We start from the raw sequence: 16369 nt of genomic DNA on the forward strand, positions 1-16369 counted from the left end.
TGAAGGAAAAAGCATATAAAGTGGCAAAGATTGGTGGGAGTCTAGAGGACTGGGAAATCTTTAGGGGGAAACAGAAAGCTACTAAAAAAGCTATAAAGAAGAGTAAGATAGAGTATGAGAGTAAACTTGCTCAGAATATAAAAACAGACAGTAAACGTTTTTACAAATATATAAAACAAAAATGAGTGGCTAAGGTAAATATTGGTCCTTTGGAGGATGAGAAGGGAGTTTTAATAATGGGAGATGAGGAAATGGCTGAGGAACTGAACAGGTTTTTTGGGTCGGTCTTCACAGTGGAAGACACAAATAAAATGCCAGCGACTGATAGAAATGAGGCTATGGAAGGTGAGGACCTTGAGAGGATTGTTATCACTAAGAAGGTAGTGATGGGCAAGCTAATGGGGCTAAAGAGAGACAAGTCTCCAGACCCTGATGGAATGCATCCCAGAGTGCTAAACGAAATGGCTAGGGAAATTGCAGATGCACTAATGATGATTTACCAAAATTCACTAGACTCTGGGGTGGTCCCGGGGGATTGGAAATTAGCAAACGTGAAGCCATTGTTTAAAAAAGGAGGTAGGCGGAGAGCAGGAAATTATAGGCCAGTGAGCTTAACTTCGGTAGTAGGGAAGATGCTGGAATCTATCATCAAGGAAGAAATAGCGAGGCATCTGGATAGAAATTGTCCCATTGGGCAGACGCAACATGGGTTCATAAAGGGCAGGTCATGCCTAACTAATTTAGTGGAATTTTTTGAGGACATTACCAGTGCAGTAGATAACGGGGAGCCAATGGATGTGGTATATCTGGATTTCCAGAAAGCCTTTGACAAGGTGCCACACAAAAGGTTACTGCCTAAGATAAAGATGCATGGCATTAAGGGTAAAGTAGTAGCATGGATAGAGGATTGGTTAATTAATAGAAAGCAAAGAGTGGGGATTAATGGGTGTTTCTCTGGTTGGCAATCAGTAGCTAGTGGTGTCCCTCAGGGATCCGTGTTGGGCCCACAATTGTTCACAATTTACATAGATGATTTGGAGTTGGGGACCAAGGGCAATGTGTCCAAGTTTGCAGATGACACTAAGATGAGTGGTAAAGCGAAAAGTGCAGAGGATACTGGAAGTCTGCAGAGGGATTGGATAGGTTAAGTGAATGGGCTAGGGTCTGGCAGATGGAATACAATGTTGACAAATGTGAGGTTATCCATTTTGGTAGGAATAACAGCAAACGGGATTATTATTTAAACAATAAAATATTAAAGCATGCCGCTGTTCAGAGAGACTTGGGTGTGCTAGTGCATGAGTCACAGAAGGTTGGTTTACAAGTGCAACAGGTGATTAAGAGGGCAAATGGAATTTTGTCCTTCATTTCTAGAGGGATGGAGTTTAAGACTAGGGAGGTTATGTTGCAATTGTATAAAGTGTTAGTGAGGCCACACCTGGAGTATTGTGTTCAGTTTTGGTCTCCTTACTTGAGAAAGGACATACTGGCACTGGAGGGTGTGCAGAGGAGATTCACTAGGTTAATCCCAGAGATGAAGGGGTTGGATTATGAGGAGAGGTTGAGTAGACTGGGACTGTACTCGTTGGAATTTAGAAGGATGAGGGGAGATCTTACAGAAACAGTTTAAATTATGAAGGGAATAGATAGGATAGATGCTGGCAGGTTGTTTCCCCTGGCAGGTGAAAGCAGAACTAGGGGACATAGCCTCAAAATAAGGGGAAGTAGATTTAGGACTGAGTTTAGGAGGAACTTCTTCACCCAAAGGGTTGTGAATCTATGGAATTCCTTGCCCAGTGAAGCAGTTGAGGCTCCTTCATTACATGTTTTTAAGGTAAAGATAGATAGTTTTTTGAAGAATAAAGGGATTAAGGGTTATGGTGTTTGGGCCGGAAAGTGGAGCTGAGTCCACAAAAGATCAGCCATGATCTCATTGAATGGCGGAGCAGGCTCGAGGGGCCAGATGGCCTACTCCTGCTCCTAGTTCTTATGTTCTTATGTTCTTATGAGATGAAGCATACAACAGTGGCAGAGGATGTCATTCAGAAATATCATGATGTTTTCAAAGACAAACTGGGAACATTGCTTGGCTTTGCAGTTAAGTTGTTTGTAAATCCTCAGGCTACGCCTTGCTTTTTCAAGCCCAGGACAGTGCATTTGTCCATGAAAGGCAAAGTGGAAGAGGACTTGGAGTAGCTGGAAAGGCTGGGAATCATTGAGCCCATTCAGCTTTTCCGGTGGACAGCTCCAATTGTTCTCAAAAGTGATGGTACTGTGGGGATTACAAATGACCAGTCATCAAGTTTCAAAATTTACCTGTTGCCGAGGTAGAACAACTGTTTTCAACTCTGGCAGGAGGCAAGGCATTCTCGGAATTTGACATGAATCAAGCCTACCAACATTTAGTGGCCACAGTGGAGTTCAAATGAGAGGCGTAAAGAAAACTGTTTTGTTACAAAATGAACTATATACACTTCAGATCCCAGCTGGGCCTCGACAAGCTTGATTCTGATCTGGGCCGGCTTTAATGCTCGAGTCCACTTACTCCACTGCAGCTTCTACTCAACGATGCTCACGGGAAAGATAATTGGTCCCCGTAGGTCTTGTGCAGGTTATTACAACCCTCCCCGCCTAAGTCCAAAGACCCGTCGGAGGAAGGTGGATCAGGAGGATCTCTGCCCTTCTTTGCCTGTGGTTGTGCCTCTTGCGCCTGCGGGGCTGGATCAGGAGGTGTATATCTGGATGGTGAACATAGTTTCCTTGCTGATCGCCATAGGAAGGGCCACCACTGGTGGCTCTCTTCAACTAGTTCACCATCAGAAACCTCCGATGCCTGGGTCTCCATATTAGAGTCCGAGTCCTCTTTCTCCTGCACCTCTGCTTCGGGTCCCTCAGGGGCAAAGCACTTTGATTCATTGGTGCTGCAGCTGTCCGACTTGAAGCTAATACCTCCAGAGGAGCTTCGTGTTAAACTGATCTCCTGCGTCTGAGGTGGTCTATGCGCACTTCACCACTTGGTCCGGAGCTCAAATCTGGTATGATACTAGCCCTGCCTGTCGAACTGGAACCCACGTGGCGCCGTCCACAAAGTTTCAAACGTAAACTGTGTCACTTTGTCTGAACTGCCTGGTCCATTTCTGCCTGTCTGGGCAATGCCCCTGCTGCTCCTGATCACCAGTGGTTTGGGGGATCGTAGTGCCCAGCTGGCCGGATGAAGTTAGTTTCATCTTCACTTGTGCAAACGCCTCTTTCTGTAATGCTATCCATACCCGTGGCTGGTTTTTATTTTGCAGAACATGGTGGGGGAGGGAGTAAGGCTGCAAGTCCAGGCATGCATTTTCCGTAATAATTCACGAGCCCCAGAAATGAATGCAGCTCAGTTGTGTTCTCCGGTGTAGGGGGCCTGTTGGATCGCTTGCACCTTCTCTTCCACCTTGTGTAGTCCATCCCGGTCTATGCGGTACCCTAAGTAAATTACCTCCCTGGCGAGGAAAACGCACTTCTCCCGCTTGAGGCAGATTCTGAAAAACGGGATTGTACCTCAGCTAAGTTTCCCGAGTGTTCTTGCTCTGCAGCAGCAAGTCCCAGATCCACCAGCTGCGTCCCGTCCCAATTCCAGTAGGTCGCTGCTGGTAAATTGCGCCAATTGTCTCCCCTTAAGTGGAATTTAAGGGCGAGAAGTGTTATAGTGTGTTTTAAGCATCTTTTATTATCTGCATGGATGTCTTTAACAAACATGCGCATGTGGCTGTGGCATCACCTGACTTGCGCGGATTTTCAGTTTAGCCACGAGGAGCTTGTGTACAATTGTGTTCAGCTGCTCCTGCTGGTTTCTGAAGCCAAACTATTATTACCTCAATGTTTTCTGAAGTAAAGAAGATTTAACTTTTACAACATGTTCAACTACATTTCTTGTGGTCAAGTCACTGTGATGATAGTTAGACTATCATCTGCATATAATATGAATAGATCATCACCATATGCATGTGTATTGGAAGTTATATGTATTACTACTGTAGTTCTAGCATCCGACCAGCAGGTCGGGTGAGTATGCAGGCACGGGGCCCGGATGCACCATGTGTTCCTTCAGACTGTGTTTGTTAGGAGTTGGTAGCAGTCGCATATTAGAGTAGCTTTGTAGCATCTGAGTGTAAGTTAGTGTTAGACAATTATTTTCTACTGATTTCATCTTAGACATTTTAATTATTTGTTAGTGTAGTGTTAATAACAAATTACTTTGCTTATAAAACAAAGTCTAATGTTTTTTGTTCACACGGCAATATCGAGATTCCACATCTGCCTAATCAAAGAATATTACAGTTACCACAATTTCTAATATAAGTTTACAGTCAACAGGAGGAATCACAGAGCAGTCTGAATGATATGTAAAGTTTTTGAGCTTCAAATACAGAGTTAACAATTATGATAAGCAGACACAAGGCTGCCCCGTTGTCAGCAAAAAACATAATAAAATCTAGCAAACAGTCCCCCTATTTAGAGGGGCACAACTTATAGAAGACTATATCAGAAAGAAGCAACAAAATTTATCAAATTAAATAACCATACCATCCGTACCCAATATGCCTTCCGGTCCTAGTTATGCAAACCCTCAAGTGTTTTTTTACTTTTTCTCTGGCCCAGTGGAAGTTATGTTACTTACCTGCTGGTTTCCCAGTCACATTCTCTTTGTCTCCATTCCACCTATGATTCCATTCCTCTCCCAGACAACAGTCTGAGATTAAACCAGCATGTTCACAACCTTCAATATCACATTTGACTCTAAGGTGAGCTTCCTGCCTCAAATTCATATTAGTACTAAGATCTCATGTCTGGGGGCAGCACGGTGGCACAGTGGGCGAGCCCTGCTGCCTCACGGCGCCGAGGTCCCAGGTTCGATCCCGGCTCTGGGTCACTGTCCGTGTGGAGTTTGCACATTCTCCCCGTGTTTGTGTGGGTTTCGCCCCCACAACCCAAAGATGTGCAGGGTAGGTGGATTGGCCACGCAAAATTGCCCCTTAATTGGAAAAAAATGAATAGGGTACTCTAAATGTTTTTAAAAACAAAACAAAAACAAAAAGATCTCATGTCGATAAATTGATTGACTGTCGCATCCCAGCTCATCTACTGTTGAGAACCACAACTATTTCAATCATTCTAATTTTCTATTCTTCATAGACATAAGTTAATCCAAAATCCAGCTGCCTGGGCCTTAACTCCCACCAAGTCCCATTCACCAATCCCCCTATGCTTGCTGACCAATTGTCTTCTGGTTAAGAAAAGTCTTGATTTCAAATTCTCATTCTTGTTTGCAAATCCCTCTTAAGGCCTCGCCCTCCCTATCTCTGCAATTTTCTCCAGCCTCAGACCCTTGGGTATACCTGTCCTATAATTCTGGCCTCTTATGAATCTCTGATTTTAATCCCTCCACCATTTATGGCCATGTCTTCAGTTGCCCAGGCCCCAAGCTCCACACCATCCACCTTTTTGCCTTGGTTTCCTCCTTTTAAACACCTCTTCATCATAGAATTTACAGTGCAGAAGGAGGCCACTCGGCCCATCAAGTCTGCACCCCCACTTGAAAAGAGCACCCTACCTAAGGCCCTACCTCCACCCTATCCTCGTAACCCAGTAACCCCACCTAACTTTTTTGGACACTAAGGGGCAATTTATCATGGCCAATCCACCTAACCTGCACATCTTTGGACTGTGGGAGGAAACCGGAGCACCCGGAGGAAACCCACGCAGACATGGGGGAACGTGCAGACTCCGCACAGATAGTGACCCAAGTTGAAATTAGGACCCTGGTGCTGTGAAGCAACTGTGCTAACCACTGTGCTACCGTGCCACCCATTGCTCCCGTGCCGCCTCTTTCATCTAATTATAACCAGTGACTAATTTTAGCCATGATATAAATGTAAGTTGTTGTTCACTCTGTCCCACCAGCATCCAATTATATCCAATTAAATGAAACACTTGCCCTCATCAAGTTTTCCTGTTACCATGCTGATTCATGTTGGAAAACACAGTGCCTGTGACAAACTTCACTTCCTTGAGGATTTCTCGCCTGTTTGTAATTAGCTAGCTGCTGCAAAACAGTATCAAGCGAATAATGATGTGCTCTGTTGAACTGCTGTAGAACTATTCACAAATGATCTGTGAAAGAAATGATGAATGCCTAAGATATTAGAGCAGCAGTGGCCAAAGCTTTTTATGTCACTGCAAAATTCATTGTATGCATATTTTGGTCTGTGTGAAAAATTATTTTGATAAACTTTCATTATCATTCGAATGGCAAGATTACAGCACAAGTAGTGTACAGTAACATTTAATGAAGTGACTGATAGATTGACTGAATTTCCACCGAGCCCTTTAAAAACGGTGAACAGGTCCTGATTTTGGGATTCCCAACTCCATTTCCGTGCTTTGTGGTTCTCCGGAGTGCCTTTGAAAGGCAAAGGTTTGTTCATGTCAAAAGCCCACAAGCAGTGCTGCAAACCTGGCTGATTACATTGCAGAGATAGGCATGTTCTACTCCTCCACAATTTTCATGGAGTTGGGCCAGGTTTTTAAAGTCGTGCTTCACGATCCTTCAGGGGTGTTGTGATACGGGTCTGCACGAGGGGATCTTTTAAAAGATGCTATCAAAGGAGCCTTGGTGAGTTGCTGCTGTGCATCTTGTAGGATGATACACACTGCTACCACTGTGTCAGTGGGTGGAGGGAGTGAATGTTGAAGGTAGTGGAAGGGTTTCCAATAAAGCAGGCCCCATTGTTCTGAATGGTGTCGAGCTTCTTGAGTGTTGTTGGAGCCACACTCATCCCTGGCAAGTGGGGTGTATTCCATGGCATTTCTGACTTGTGCCTTGCAGATGTGGACAGGCTTTAGGCGTAAGCAGAATCCCCAGCCACTGGCCTGCCCCTGTAGCCACAGTCTTATTGTGGTTAATCCAGTTCAGTTTCTGGTCAATGGTAATACGCAGATAATGGGGGATTCAGCGATGGTGATGCCATCGAAAGATTAAAATCCCCCCTGATTATCGCTGTACCTGTTATATTTTAAATAATGATTTATCTAAAATATATTTTTTACTCTTGAATCCACCGGGATGATAAAATAATCAATAGTCTTCTTGTTGAAAGATGAACTATTTAATGAGTAATAAAAAAATAAACTGAGTCCTTTTACTCACTACTAAACTGACAATAAAGAATTAATGTACAATACAGATAACTATATAACTATACACTATTATAACAAACTAGTTCTAACTTCTCTCACTCTAGCTATTCCATGTCTTGCTTGTTCACTGTTCTGAATCACATCACCATGTCATCTGACTTCGAAAAGGCGGGAAACCAGTTCTTATAGTATCTGACTGTGAGCCATCTAGTGTTGAAATGACTGTACTACATTTACATACATTGATCATGTATATTGATATCTGAATATCACTACAGTACCTTTCTGACAAGCTTCATTATCTCTTCTTTTATACTTTGTCCTCCCTTATGGTTACTGTTTGGGGGCACCGTGTCAATGGCGGAATTTTGCAGCCTCTCTCACCGGTGGGATTTTCCAGTTCTGCCGAAACAGCTTGCTGCTTTTTCTGATCCTACCCAGATAGGACATAAAATTCCGCCCAATGTCTTATTACTGCATTGTTAAAGGCCAATGATAATCACATTGTTAAATGTCAATTAGATTGAAATGTTTTAATGGCAATTGCATTTGTTACGGTATCTGGACCAGAACCCAATTAATAGAACATAGAACAGTACAGCACAGAACAGGCCCTTCGACCCTCAATGTTGTGCCGAGCCATGATCACTCTACTCAAACCCACGTATCCACCCTATACCTGTAACCCTTAACCTTACTTTTATTAGGACACTACGGGCAATTTAGCATGGCCAATCCACCTAACCCGCACATCTTTGGACTGTGGGAGGAAACCGGAGCACCCGGAGGAAACCCACGCACACAGGGGGAGGACGTGCAGACTCTACACAGACAGTGACCCAGCCGGGAATCGAACCTGGGACCCTGGAGCTGTGAAGCATTTATGCTAACCACCATGCTACCCTAATGTTAGGAAACCGGACTAAACCCCAACAATTTTTCAATTTGTAAACTGTGAGGAAAGGATACTTTGCTCCAGGAGTGATTCTGCTGACAAATGGGGATCTTTCATATTAAAACAAACTTCATTATTAACACCGAATTAATCCCATTTACAGCCAAGGAAAGAAAGGTTTTTCAATTAACAGTTAAACAGTTTCTACAAATAAATAAAGAAAGGTCTTTGAGCTTACTTTCCATCTACTTCCAAACTTTCAATGAAGCAAAATCCACACACACAGTTCGAATGCCACTTTTTAATCCAGTTAACACTCAGTGGCTTCAGATTTATGTACAAACTTCTTGGGAGAGAAGCTTTTAAAAGTCAGTCTGGCGAACACACCTTCTTTCCTCAAAAACCAGAGCAGAACTCTAAAAATGAAAGTAAAAACAGCAGGCACAGGAAAGGGCTGAAAACATACCCAACCCGCCCATGAGTGACATCACAGCCTGCCTGCCCGTCAACACCCTTAGCAGTTATAATGGGTGGGATTCTCCGGTCTCCGACGCCAAAATCGTGTTCGGCGATCAGCAGGAGAATAGACGTCGGCACCGAAATCGTGGGTGGCGCCGCTTTTGCGATGCTCTGCCTCCTCCAAAACGGCATACCTGTGCCCCCCCCCCCCCCCCCCCCCCATGCTCCGCCCCCGATGGGCTGAGTTCCCGATGGCGTCAGTCACGTGTGATATTTTTGTTCAGGAACTCGGCGTAGCGGCTGCAGACTAAGTCCTGCGCCGCCAGTAGGGGGGTGAATGGGGGGGGGAGCCGATCTGCGGGCTGTGGTGGCTTTGGCGGGGACTTGGGGCACTGGTGGGGGGTGGTCAGGGGGCAGCGAGCCTCGCCTAAGGGGGTCACTATTTGGCAGGCTGGGTCCGCGCGCGGCCGGCGCCATGTTACCATTAAGAATGCCGTCTGGAGGCCCTGAAACGATCCCCGACCTCCCCTCAGCCCGAACGCACTATGGGACCCCCCCCCCCCCCTCTCCCCCCCCCCCCCCCCCCCCCCCCCCCCCCCCCTCCAAAAACTACACCGGGCACCCCTGGCCCAATCATGTATGTATGAAATGCCAGCTTGGCAGTGCTAACCTGGCAGTGCCTATGCCAGCTGATAGTGCCACTGAGGCACTTTGGCAGTGCCAGGCTGACATCCATGTGGCAACTCAGAGTGTCCAGCTGCCACCAGCAGAGGCAGGGCAACACCCTGCCCAAAGGGCATGCAGCTGGGGGCCTCCGATCCTCTGGGAGACCCCACGAGTGCTGTTCCATCTGGTCTCTGTTTGTGGGGACCAGTTTTTTCCCCCAAAAAATATACTTTATTCATAAAATCTATAATAAACATTACAGAACATTTCAAATTGTCTTAACTGTACATTTCCATCAAAGTTACACATTCCCTTGACATTCTTCCATTTAATTGGGATGACATTACACACATATTAACAGGGGCAGGGGCAGCATGGTAGCATGGGGGTTAGCATAAATGGTCCCAGGTTCGGTTCCCAGCTGGGTCACTGTCTGTGCGGAGTCTGCACGTCCTCCCCGTGTGTGCGTGGGTTTCCTCCGGGTGCTCCGGTTTCTTCCCACAGTCCAAAGATGTGCGGGTTAGGTGGATTGGCCAGGCTAAATTGCCCGTAGTGTCCTAAAAAGTAAGGTTAGGGGGGGCTGTTGGGTTACGGGTATAGGGTGGATACGTGGGTTTGAGTAGGGTGATCATTGCTCGGCACAACATCGAGGGCCGAAGGGCCTGTTCTGTGCTGTACTGTTCTATGTTCTATGTTCCCCGGGGGGAGCCCAAATTTCTCCTCCAACTCCCCCAGGCTCGCAAACCTCCCATCAATAAACAGGTCCCTCAGCTGTCTGATGCCTGCTCTGTGCCAACCCTGAAATCCCCCATCAATGTTCCCCGGGTCGAACCTATGGTTCCCCCTTAACGGAGCCTCCATCGAGCCCCACACTTCTCCCCTATGTCGCCTCCATTGCCCCCAAATCTTGAGGGTAGCCGCCACCACCGGACTCGTGGTATACCTCGTAGGAGGGAGCGGCCACGGCGCCGTTACCAGGGCCCCCAGGCTTGTATTTCCACAGGACGCCCTCTCCATCCGTTTTCATGCTGCCCCCTCCCCCTCCATTACCCACTTGCGCACCATCGACACATTGGCCGCCCAATAATACCCCGAGAGATTGGGTAACGCCAGCCCCCCCCCCCCATCTCTACCCCGCTCCAAGAAGACCCTCTTCACCCTCGGGGTCCCATGCGCCCAAACAAAGCTCATGATGCTGCTAGTCACCCTTCTAAAAAAGGCCCTAGGGATAAAGATGGGCAAACACTGAAAAAGGAACAAGAACCTCGGGAGAACTGTCATTTTGACGGACTGCACTCTACCCGCCAACGATAGCGGCACCATGTCCCACCTTTTAAATTCCTCCTCCATCTGCTTCACCAGCCTGGTAAAATTAAGCTTATGGAGAGTCCCCCAACTCCTGGCCACCTGCACCCCCAGGTATCTGAAACTCTTCACTGCCCTCTTAAATGGGAGTCTCCCAATTCCCTCCTCCTGATCACCCGGGTGTACTACAAATACCTCGCTCTTGCCTAAATTTAACTTATAGCCCGAGAAGCCCCCAAATTCCGCTAACAGCTCCATCACCACCGGCATTCCCCCTTCTGGATCCGCCACATACAACAGCAGGTCGTCCGCATACAGCGATACACGATGTTCCTCCCCACCCCGCACCAGACCCCTCCATCTCCCTGACTCCCTCAACGCCATAGCCAAAGGTTCAATCGCCAGTGCAAAGAGCAAGGGGGACAGGGGGCACCCCTGCCTGGTCCCACGGTAGAGCCTAAAGTACTCCGATCTCCTTCCATTGGTAACTACACTTGCCATCGGAGCCACGTAGAGCAGCCTCACCCATTTGATGAATCCCTCCCCGAATCCGAACCGCTCCAGCACCTCCCACAGGTACCCCCACTCAACTCTATCAAACGCTTTCTCCGCATCCAGCGCCACCACTATCTCCGCCTCCCCCTCCACTGCCGGCATCATAATAACATTTAGCAGTCTCCGCACATTCGTGTTGAGCTGCCGTCCCTTGACAAATCCTGTCTGATCCTCGTGTATCACCCCTGGCACACAGTCCTCTATCCTGGTGGCCAGGATCTTCGCCAGCAACTTAGCGTCAACATTGAGGCAATACTGTTTTCTAATGACCTGCACGTTCCTTGTGTTGTTTCTTCTCTGTGACTCTCTTAATATCAGATTTTTAAAAAAATCCAACATAATTCTTCAAAGCTTTACTTCCGTTTTTAGAAGCTGCAGAAATTATGGCAAGCTATTGTGAACCAGTCGCTACATAGAAGGGCGTTGATCAAGGAACTCAATTCAACTTACAACGAATTTGAAAAAGAAAGAGTGAAGCGGGTAAATAGTTTTTGAGTCAGTGTAAGAATTCCGTTTTCTGCGTGCTCCATATTTTGCCTTTGAGTTTCATGTAGTTTGAGCTTTGGGGCCATCTACAAATCCCTCTGCCAATCATTGTATGAAATCTATGGGTTTTCAAGCAGCAATCCCAGCCAATCAGGCAAAATAATCCCGGATACTGAGCGACATGACTGTTTATCACTCAGATTTTTCATTTTCTGGGCAGCACGGTGGCGCAGTGGGTTAGCCCTGTTGCCTCACGGCACTGAGGTCCCATGTTCGATCCTGGCTCTGGGTCACTGCCCATGTGGAGTTTGCACATTCTCCCCGTGTCTGCGTGGGTTTCGCCCCCACAACCCAAAAGATGTGCAGGGTAGGTTGATTGGCCACGCTAAACTGCCCCTTAATTGAAAAAAATTAATTGGGCACTCTAAATTTATTTTTTAAAAAGATTTTTAATTTTCTGTCATTTTTGACTTATTACCATATTAGTTACAGTAACAAAAAATATTCCCTGCAAGGATGCAACTGTTCCCTTTTGGGGAGCTGATACAATAGTTCGATACCATCTTGCAGGAAATCTGAAATAGAAAAAGAAAACTCTAGAAATACTCAGTAGGTCAGGCAGAGTGTCTGGCGAGAGAAACAGAGTTCTTGACCTGAATCTTATGGAGGGGACTGAGTGTCTCAGCCACCAGCTGAAGAGCTGGCGGGAGCCCTACATTGCCTCTTTCCAGAGAGGTCCACCAAATTATACACCACTCAGGTGCCTGACAGATCTGAGATGGGCCTTTCTCCGGGGGTCAAGGACCTCCAGGGCAGAAGTCTCATCCACTCGCTGAAAGCTGCTAGCCAATCAGAGGCCTACAGCTCATAGACTTTACAGTGCAGAAGGAGGACATTCATCCCATCGAGTCTGCACTGGCCTTTGGAAAGAGCACCCCACTTAAGCCCATGCCTCCACCCTATCCCAGTAACCCCACCTAACCTTTTTTGGACACGAAGGACAATTTATCATGGCCAATCCATCTAACCTGCACATCTTTGGACGTGGGAGGAAACCGGAGAACCCGGAGGAAACCCACGCAGACACGGGGAGAACATGCAGACTCCGCACAGACAGTGACTCAAGCCGGCAATTGAACCTGGGACCCTGGAGCTGTGAAGCAACTGTTCTCACCACTGTGCTACCATGCTGCCTCTATTGAGCAGTAACGCCACCAGGGAGGTGCTGGCTGCTGCTGGTATGATACCCACCTGAGGCCTCGGACTGTTACTGAATACAATTGGTGGGATGAGGTTGTGGGGTGGGGGTTGCAGGGGACAGAAGTGGGTAGCCACTGCAGTGGGTGGCTCTCAGCAGACCCTCCTTCCTGATGCAGTATTCCTCGATTATGCATTGAACACTGTGATGGAACCATCAATTCAGCGAACATGTGTAGTTGGATCTGAACAGAGTCTTGAATACACTTACAACAGAGCCAGCCTATTTGTTGTTGAACTTCAGATGAACTGGCAGGCTGGTTCTAAGGCACTGATCTTTATACATTGGTCCCAGGGGGAGGAGTTCTGGGCGGAGCCAAGGGAGGAACCATGTACAAACTCTCGCGTACTCCCAGAGCGACTCCCCCTGGTGGTCGGATAGTGCAACTGCACTTACAATGGTGGATAGTGAACATATATACACAAAGTTATATTGGTAACTATCTACAGCATTGATCTTACAATGGGTAGATAACGAACATATATACATGGAGTGATATTGGCAACTATATATAGTGTTAATCACATTCACCACACATTGAATGCATTTGAATGGTGGGATCTCCTTCCTGCAGTGTGATTAAATGGCCCTAACGAATTAAATTCCAGCAACCATTTCTGGTTAATGACATTTTTCCTCATTTGATCATTACTGTCGAAGGTTTGTCAGTCTGAGCAGGATTTTCTCTGTACAGATTATAAATCCCGCCGTCAGATTCAATTTGGGTCGAAGTCTGCATTACGTTGGAAACAGTCGGTCATTGTGACTTTCCCCAGGGCAGGCAATTAGTGGCCAGAGGGTAGGTTCACTGCCCAATTAAGGATGACAGACACACTTTCAAAGCTAGAGGGCCAGCTGCAGGTCTTCAAGCTTCACAGTAGCAGTTGGCTGCAATTGAAGGTAAACAAAGGATAGGGTGACACGGTGGTACAGTGGATAGCACTGCTGTCTCACAGCGTCAGTGACCCAGGTTCGATTCCGACCTCGAATGACTGTCTGTGTGGAGTTTACACGTTCTTCCCGTGTCTGCATGGGTTTCCTCCAGATGCTCCAGTTTCCTCCCACAGACCAAAGACGTGCAGGTTAGGTAGATGGGTCACGCTAAACTGCCCCTTAGGATGGGGTTTCAGGAATAGGGCGGGGGTTTGGAACTAGGTAAGGTAGTCTTTCGAAGGGTCGGTGCAAACTCGATGGGCTGAATGGCTCTCTTCTGCACTGGAGGGGATTCTATGATAGCGTGCTTCAAAATGGTGGTGTCCATTGTCCAACTTGCTTTTGCAGCCAGATCATTACTATATAGGAACGCCATGGTGAACCCCACTACGTGGCTGTCTGTGACTGATGCAGCACCCAGGCTGGCATGGATGGCCTCTAGACCTGCCAGGCACAGTTGCCTATCCTCCACCCCATTCCAGCCTATCGCCAGGAGGCCACCTCTGGCTGTAAACTGGCTCAATCGCCTATGAAACCTGGGGGCTGACGGGAAAATCCTGTCGATTCTAATTCTGATGATTAGAAGTCTGTTCATATTTAATAGTAGTTTGTTTCCAATGTCAATGTTATGGATTGATATCAATCTGTCTTACCCCCTTCCCAATGTATCTCTGGATTCAGATTGGTTAAGGATCAGTAGTCGCTGATTTATGTGTTCTAATTGGCTGAAATGACACACTGAGAATTTCAATGTATGCATATCTCTGATTCAGATTACAGCTGCGTTTAAGGAATGCATGGAGGCTTTAGATAGGATTGCGTTCATACCATCAGGTGATATTCATCGATTTATTGATAAAGAAGCCATGGTAAGCATAATAATTCTACCCGTACTGCGCATTTCAAAATGAGTTAAAAAAAACTGTGGTTGTGGGGGAGGGACAGATGGAGTCAGTAATGGTGACGTGGGGGCGTCAGGCAATGTTTCTCGCAAAACTTTGATGTGCGTGGCCAGTTTTGTTCAGTATATGGATTCTCCGGTCGGCGATGATCCGTTCACGACCAAATTGAGGGCGCCGCCGCTTTCATGATACTCCACCCCGACCAGCCGAGTTCCCAGCGTCGGTCGCGTGTGGTCTCATCGTCGGGAACTCAGCGTGGCGGTTTCGGACTCAGTCCAGCGCTGCCGCAGTCGGGGGAGGGCCGATCCGCGGGCAGGGGGGCTTTATTCGGGGGGGGGGGGGGGTGGTCCGGGGCTCGCAAGCCGGCCAAAGGGGAACACTATTTCACAGGCCGGGTCCGCGAGCGGCAGTTGCCATGTTGCACGGCGTGGCCGCTGCAGGTTGCCGCCATGTGCATGCGCGGCCACGGATCCGGCAGTTCTCCAGCATGCTAGCCCCAGCTACACGGAGGATCGGTGGCCGTTGTGCGCTGAATTTTCGGGCATAAAACGCCACCATTCCCACGCCGGCATGAGGACATAGCCTCGCAATCGGAGAACCGAGCTCATGGTATCTTGTATATTTTTGTTCAGCTGTGCACTAGTAATATGGAACTGCATATTCCAGCTGCAGTTTAACAGAAATGTTGTACAGAGAAGATCATGAAGGTGGGGTATGTTTACTGAAGAGCTCACTGGACCTGAAGGAAGCATTCTTGCTCCTCCTGGCCTACAAGCAATGTTGCATTTGCACTCATCAGATAGATCCAGCCTCAAAATAAGAAAGGGTAGAGTAAATATGGGCGGCACGGTGGCGCAGTGGTAGCACTGCTGCCTCACGGCGCCGAGATCCCCCAGGGTTGATCCTGGCTCTGGGTCACGGTCCGTGTGGAGTTTGCACATTCTCCCCGTGTTCGCGTGGGTTTCGCCCCCACAATCCAAAAGTGTGCAAGGTAGGTGGATTGAACACACTAAATTGCCCCTTCATTGGAAAAAAATGAATTGGGTACTCTAAATTTAAAAAGAAAAAATGTTTCCGTGGGTTTTGCCCCCACCTCCCAAAGATGTGCAGGGTACGTGGATTAGCCACGCTAAATTGCCCCTTAATTGGTAAAATGAATACCCAGTTGATGTATTGTGACATGAACAATCATCGCATGGTTTCCCATTTTGGTGTGTCCATCAGAGTTCTGTAATTGTGGGTGTGCTGTATAGCAGCTCAGCTACAGCGTTCATCCTTCCAAAGTCCGATTCTCTTACAAGAGCACTCTGAACGAAATACCACTAGGGTGGAAGTACTTATGGTTACTGATCGTGGCAACAAATTGAGGCAATTAAGTAGGAATGCAGGCTCAAACTTAGCGAAAATTATGATTTAAGTGTAATATAAAAGAACATACTTGCGTTAAATAAGCCAAATAACAATCCTTAATTGTGTCCTGGTTTGGCACAGCTGGTAAACCAGGCCTTGCTGGCAAATCAAAGAGCAATGAAAAAACTGAATGTCAATCTGATGGAAGCTGATCTGATGCAAGAGATGTCAGAGCGTGGGAAATATGATACTAAAGTGCACGAGTTGAATGCTTCCAAGAAGAATGAAATCCTTCAGAAATTCAAGTAAGTCTCTGTGCTACCAGACCTACAATTGTAGGAAGAAAGAACTTTTAATGGTTATGCTGAGCAGGTTAATTTG

The 16369-nt window shown here is 47.1% G+C and overlaps 1 protein-coding gene across 2 annotated transcripts in view; it reads left to right on the forward strand.

The window, feature by feature from the left end:
* Nucleotides 1-16369, forward strand: part of ccdc180 (coiled-coil domain containing 180) — a 152800-nt gene that overhangs the window by 26285 nt on the left and 110146 nt on the right. Inside the window, exons 7-9 of one of the 2 annotated variants that reach the window (XM_038781764.1) lie at nucleotides 11429-11539; nucleotides 14510-14605; nucleotides 16130-16293. In XM_038781764.1, the coding sequence (XP_038637692.1) occupies nucleotides 11429-11539; nucleotides 14510-14605; nucleotides 16130-16293 (371 nt within the window). The remainder of the gene's footprint in view (nucleotides 1-11428; nucleotides 11540-14509; nucleotides 14606-16129; nucleotides 16294-16369) is intronic. The other variant, XM_038781765.1, reaches the window with a different exon arrangement.

The sequence above is a fragment of the Scyliorhinus canicula genome, chromosome 21 (genome assembly GCF_902713615.1).
Source record: "Scyliorhinus canicula chromosome 21, sScyCan1.1, whole genome shotgun sequence".
Taxonomy (NCBI): domain Eukaryota; kingdom Metazoa; phylum Chordata; class Chondrichthyes; order Carcharhiniformes; family Scyliorhinidae; genus Scyliorhinus; species Scyliorhinus canicula.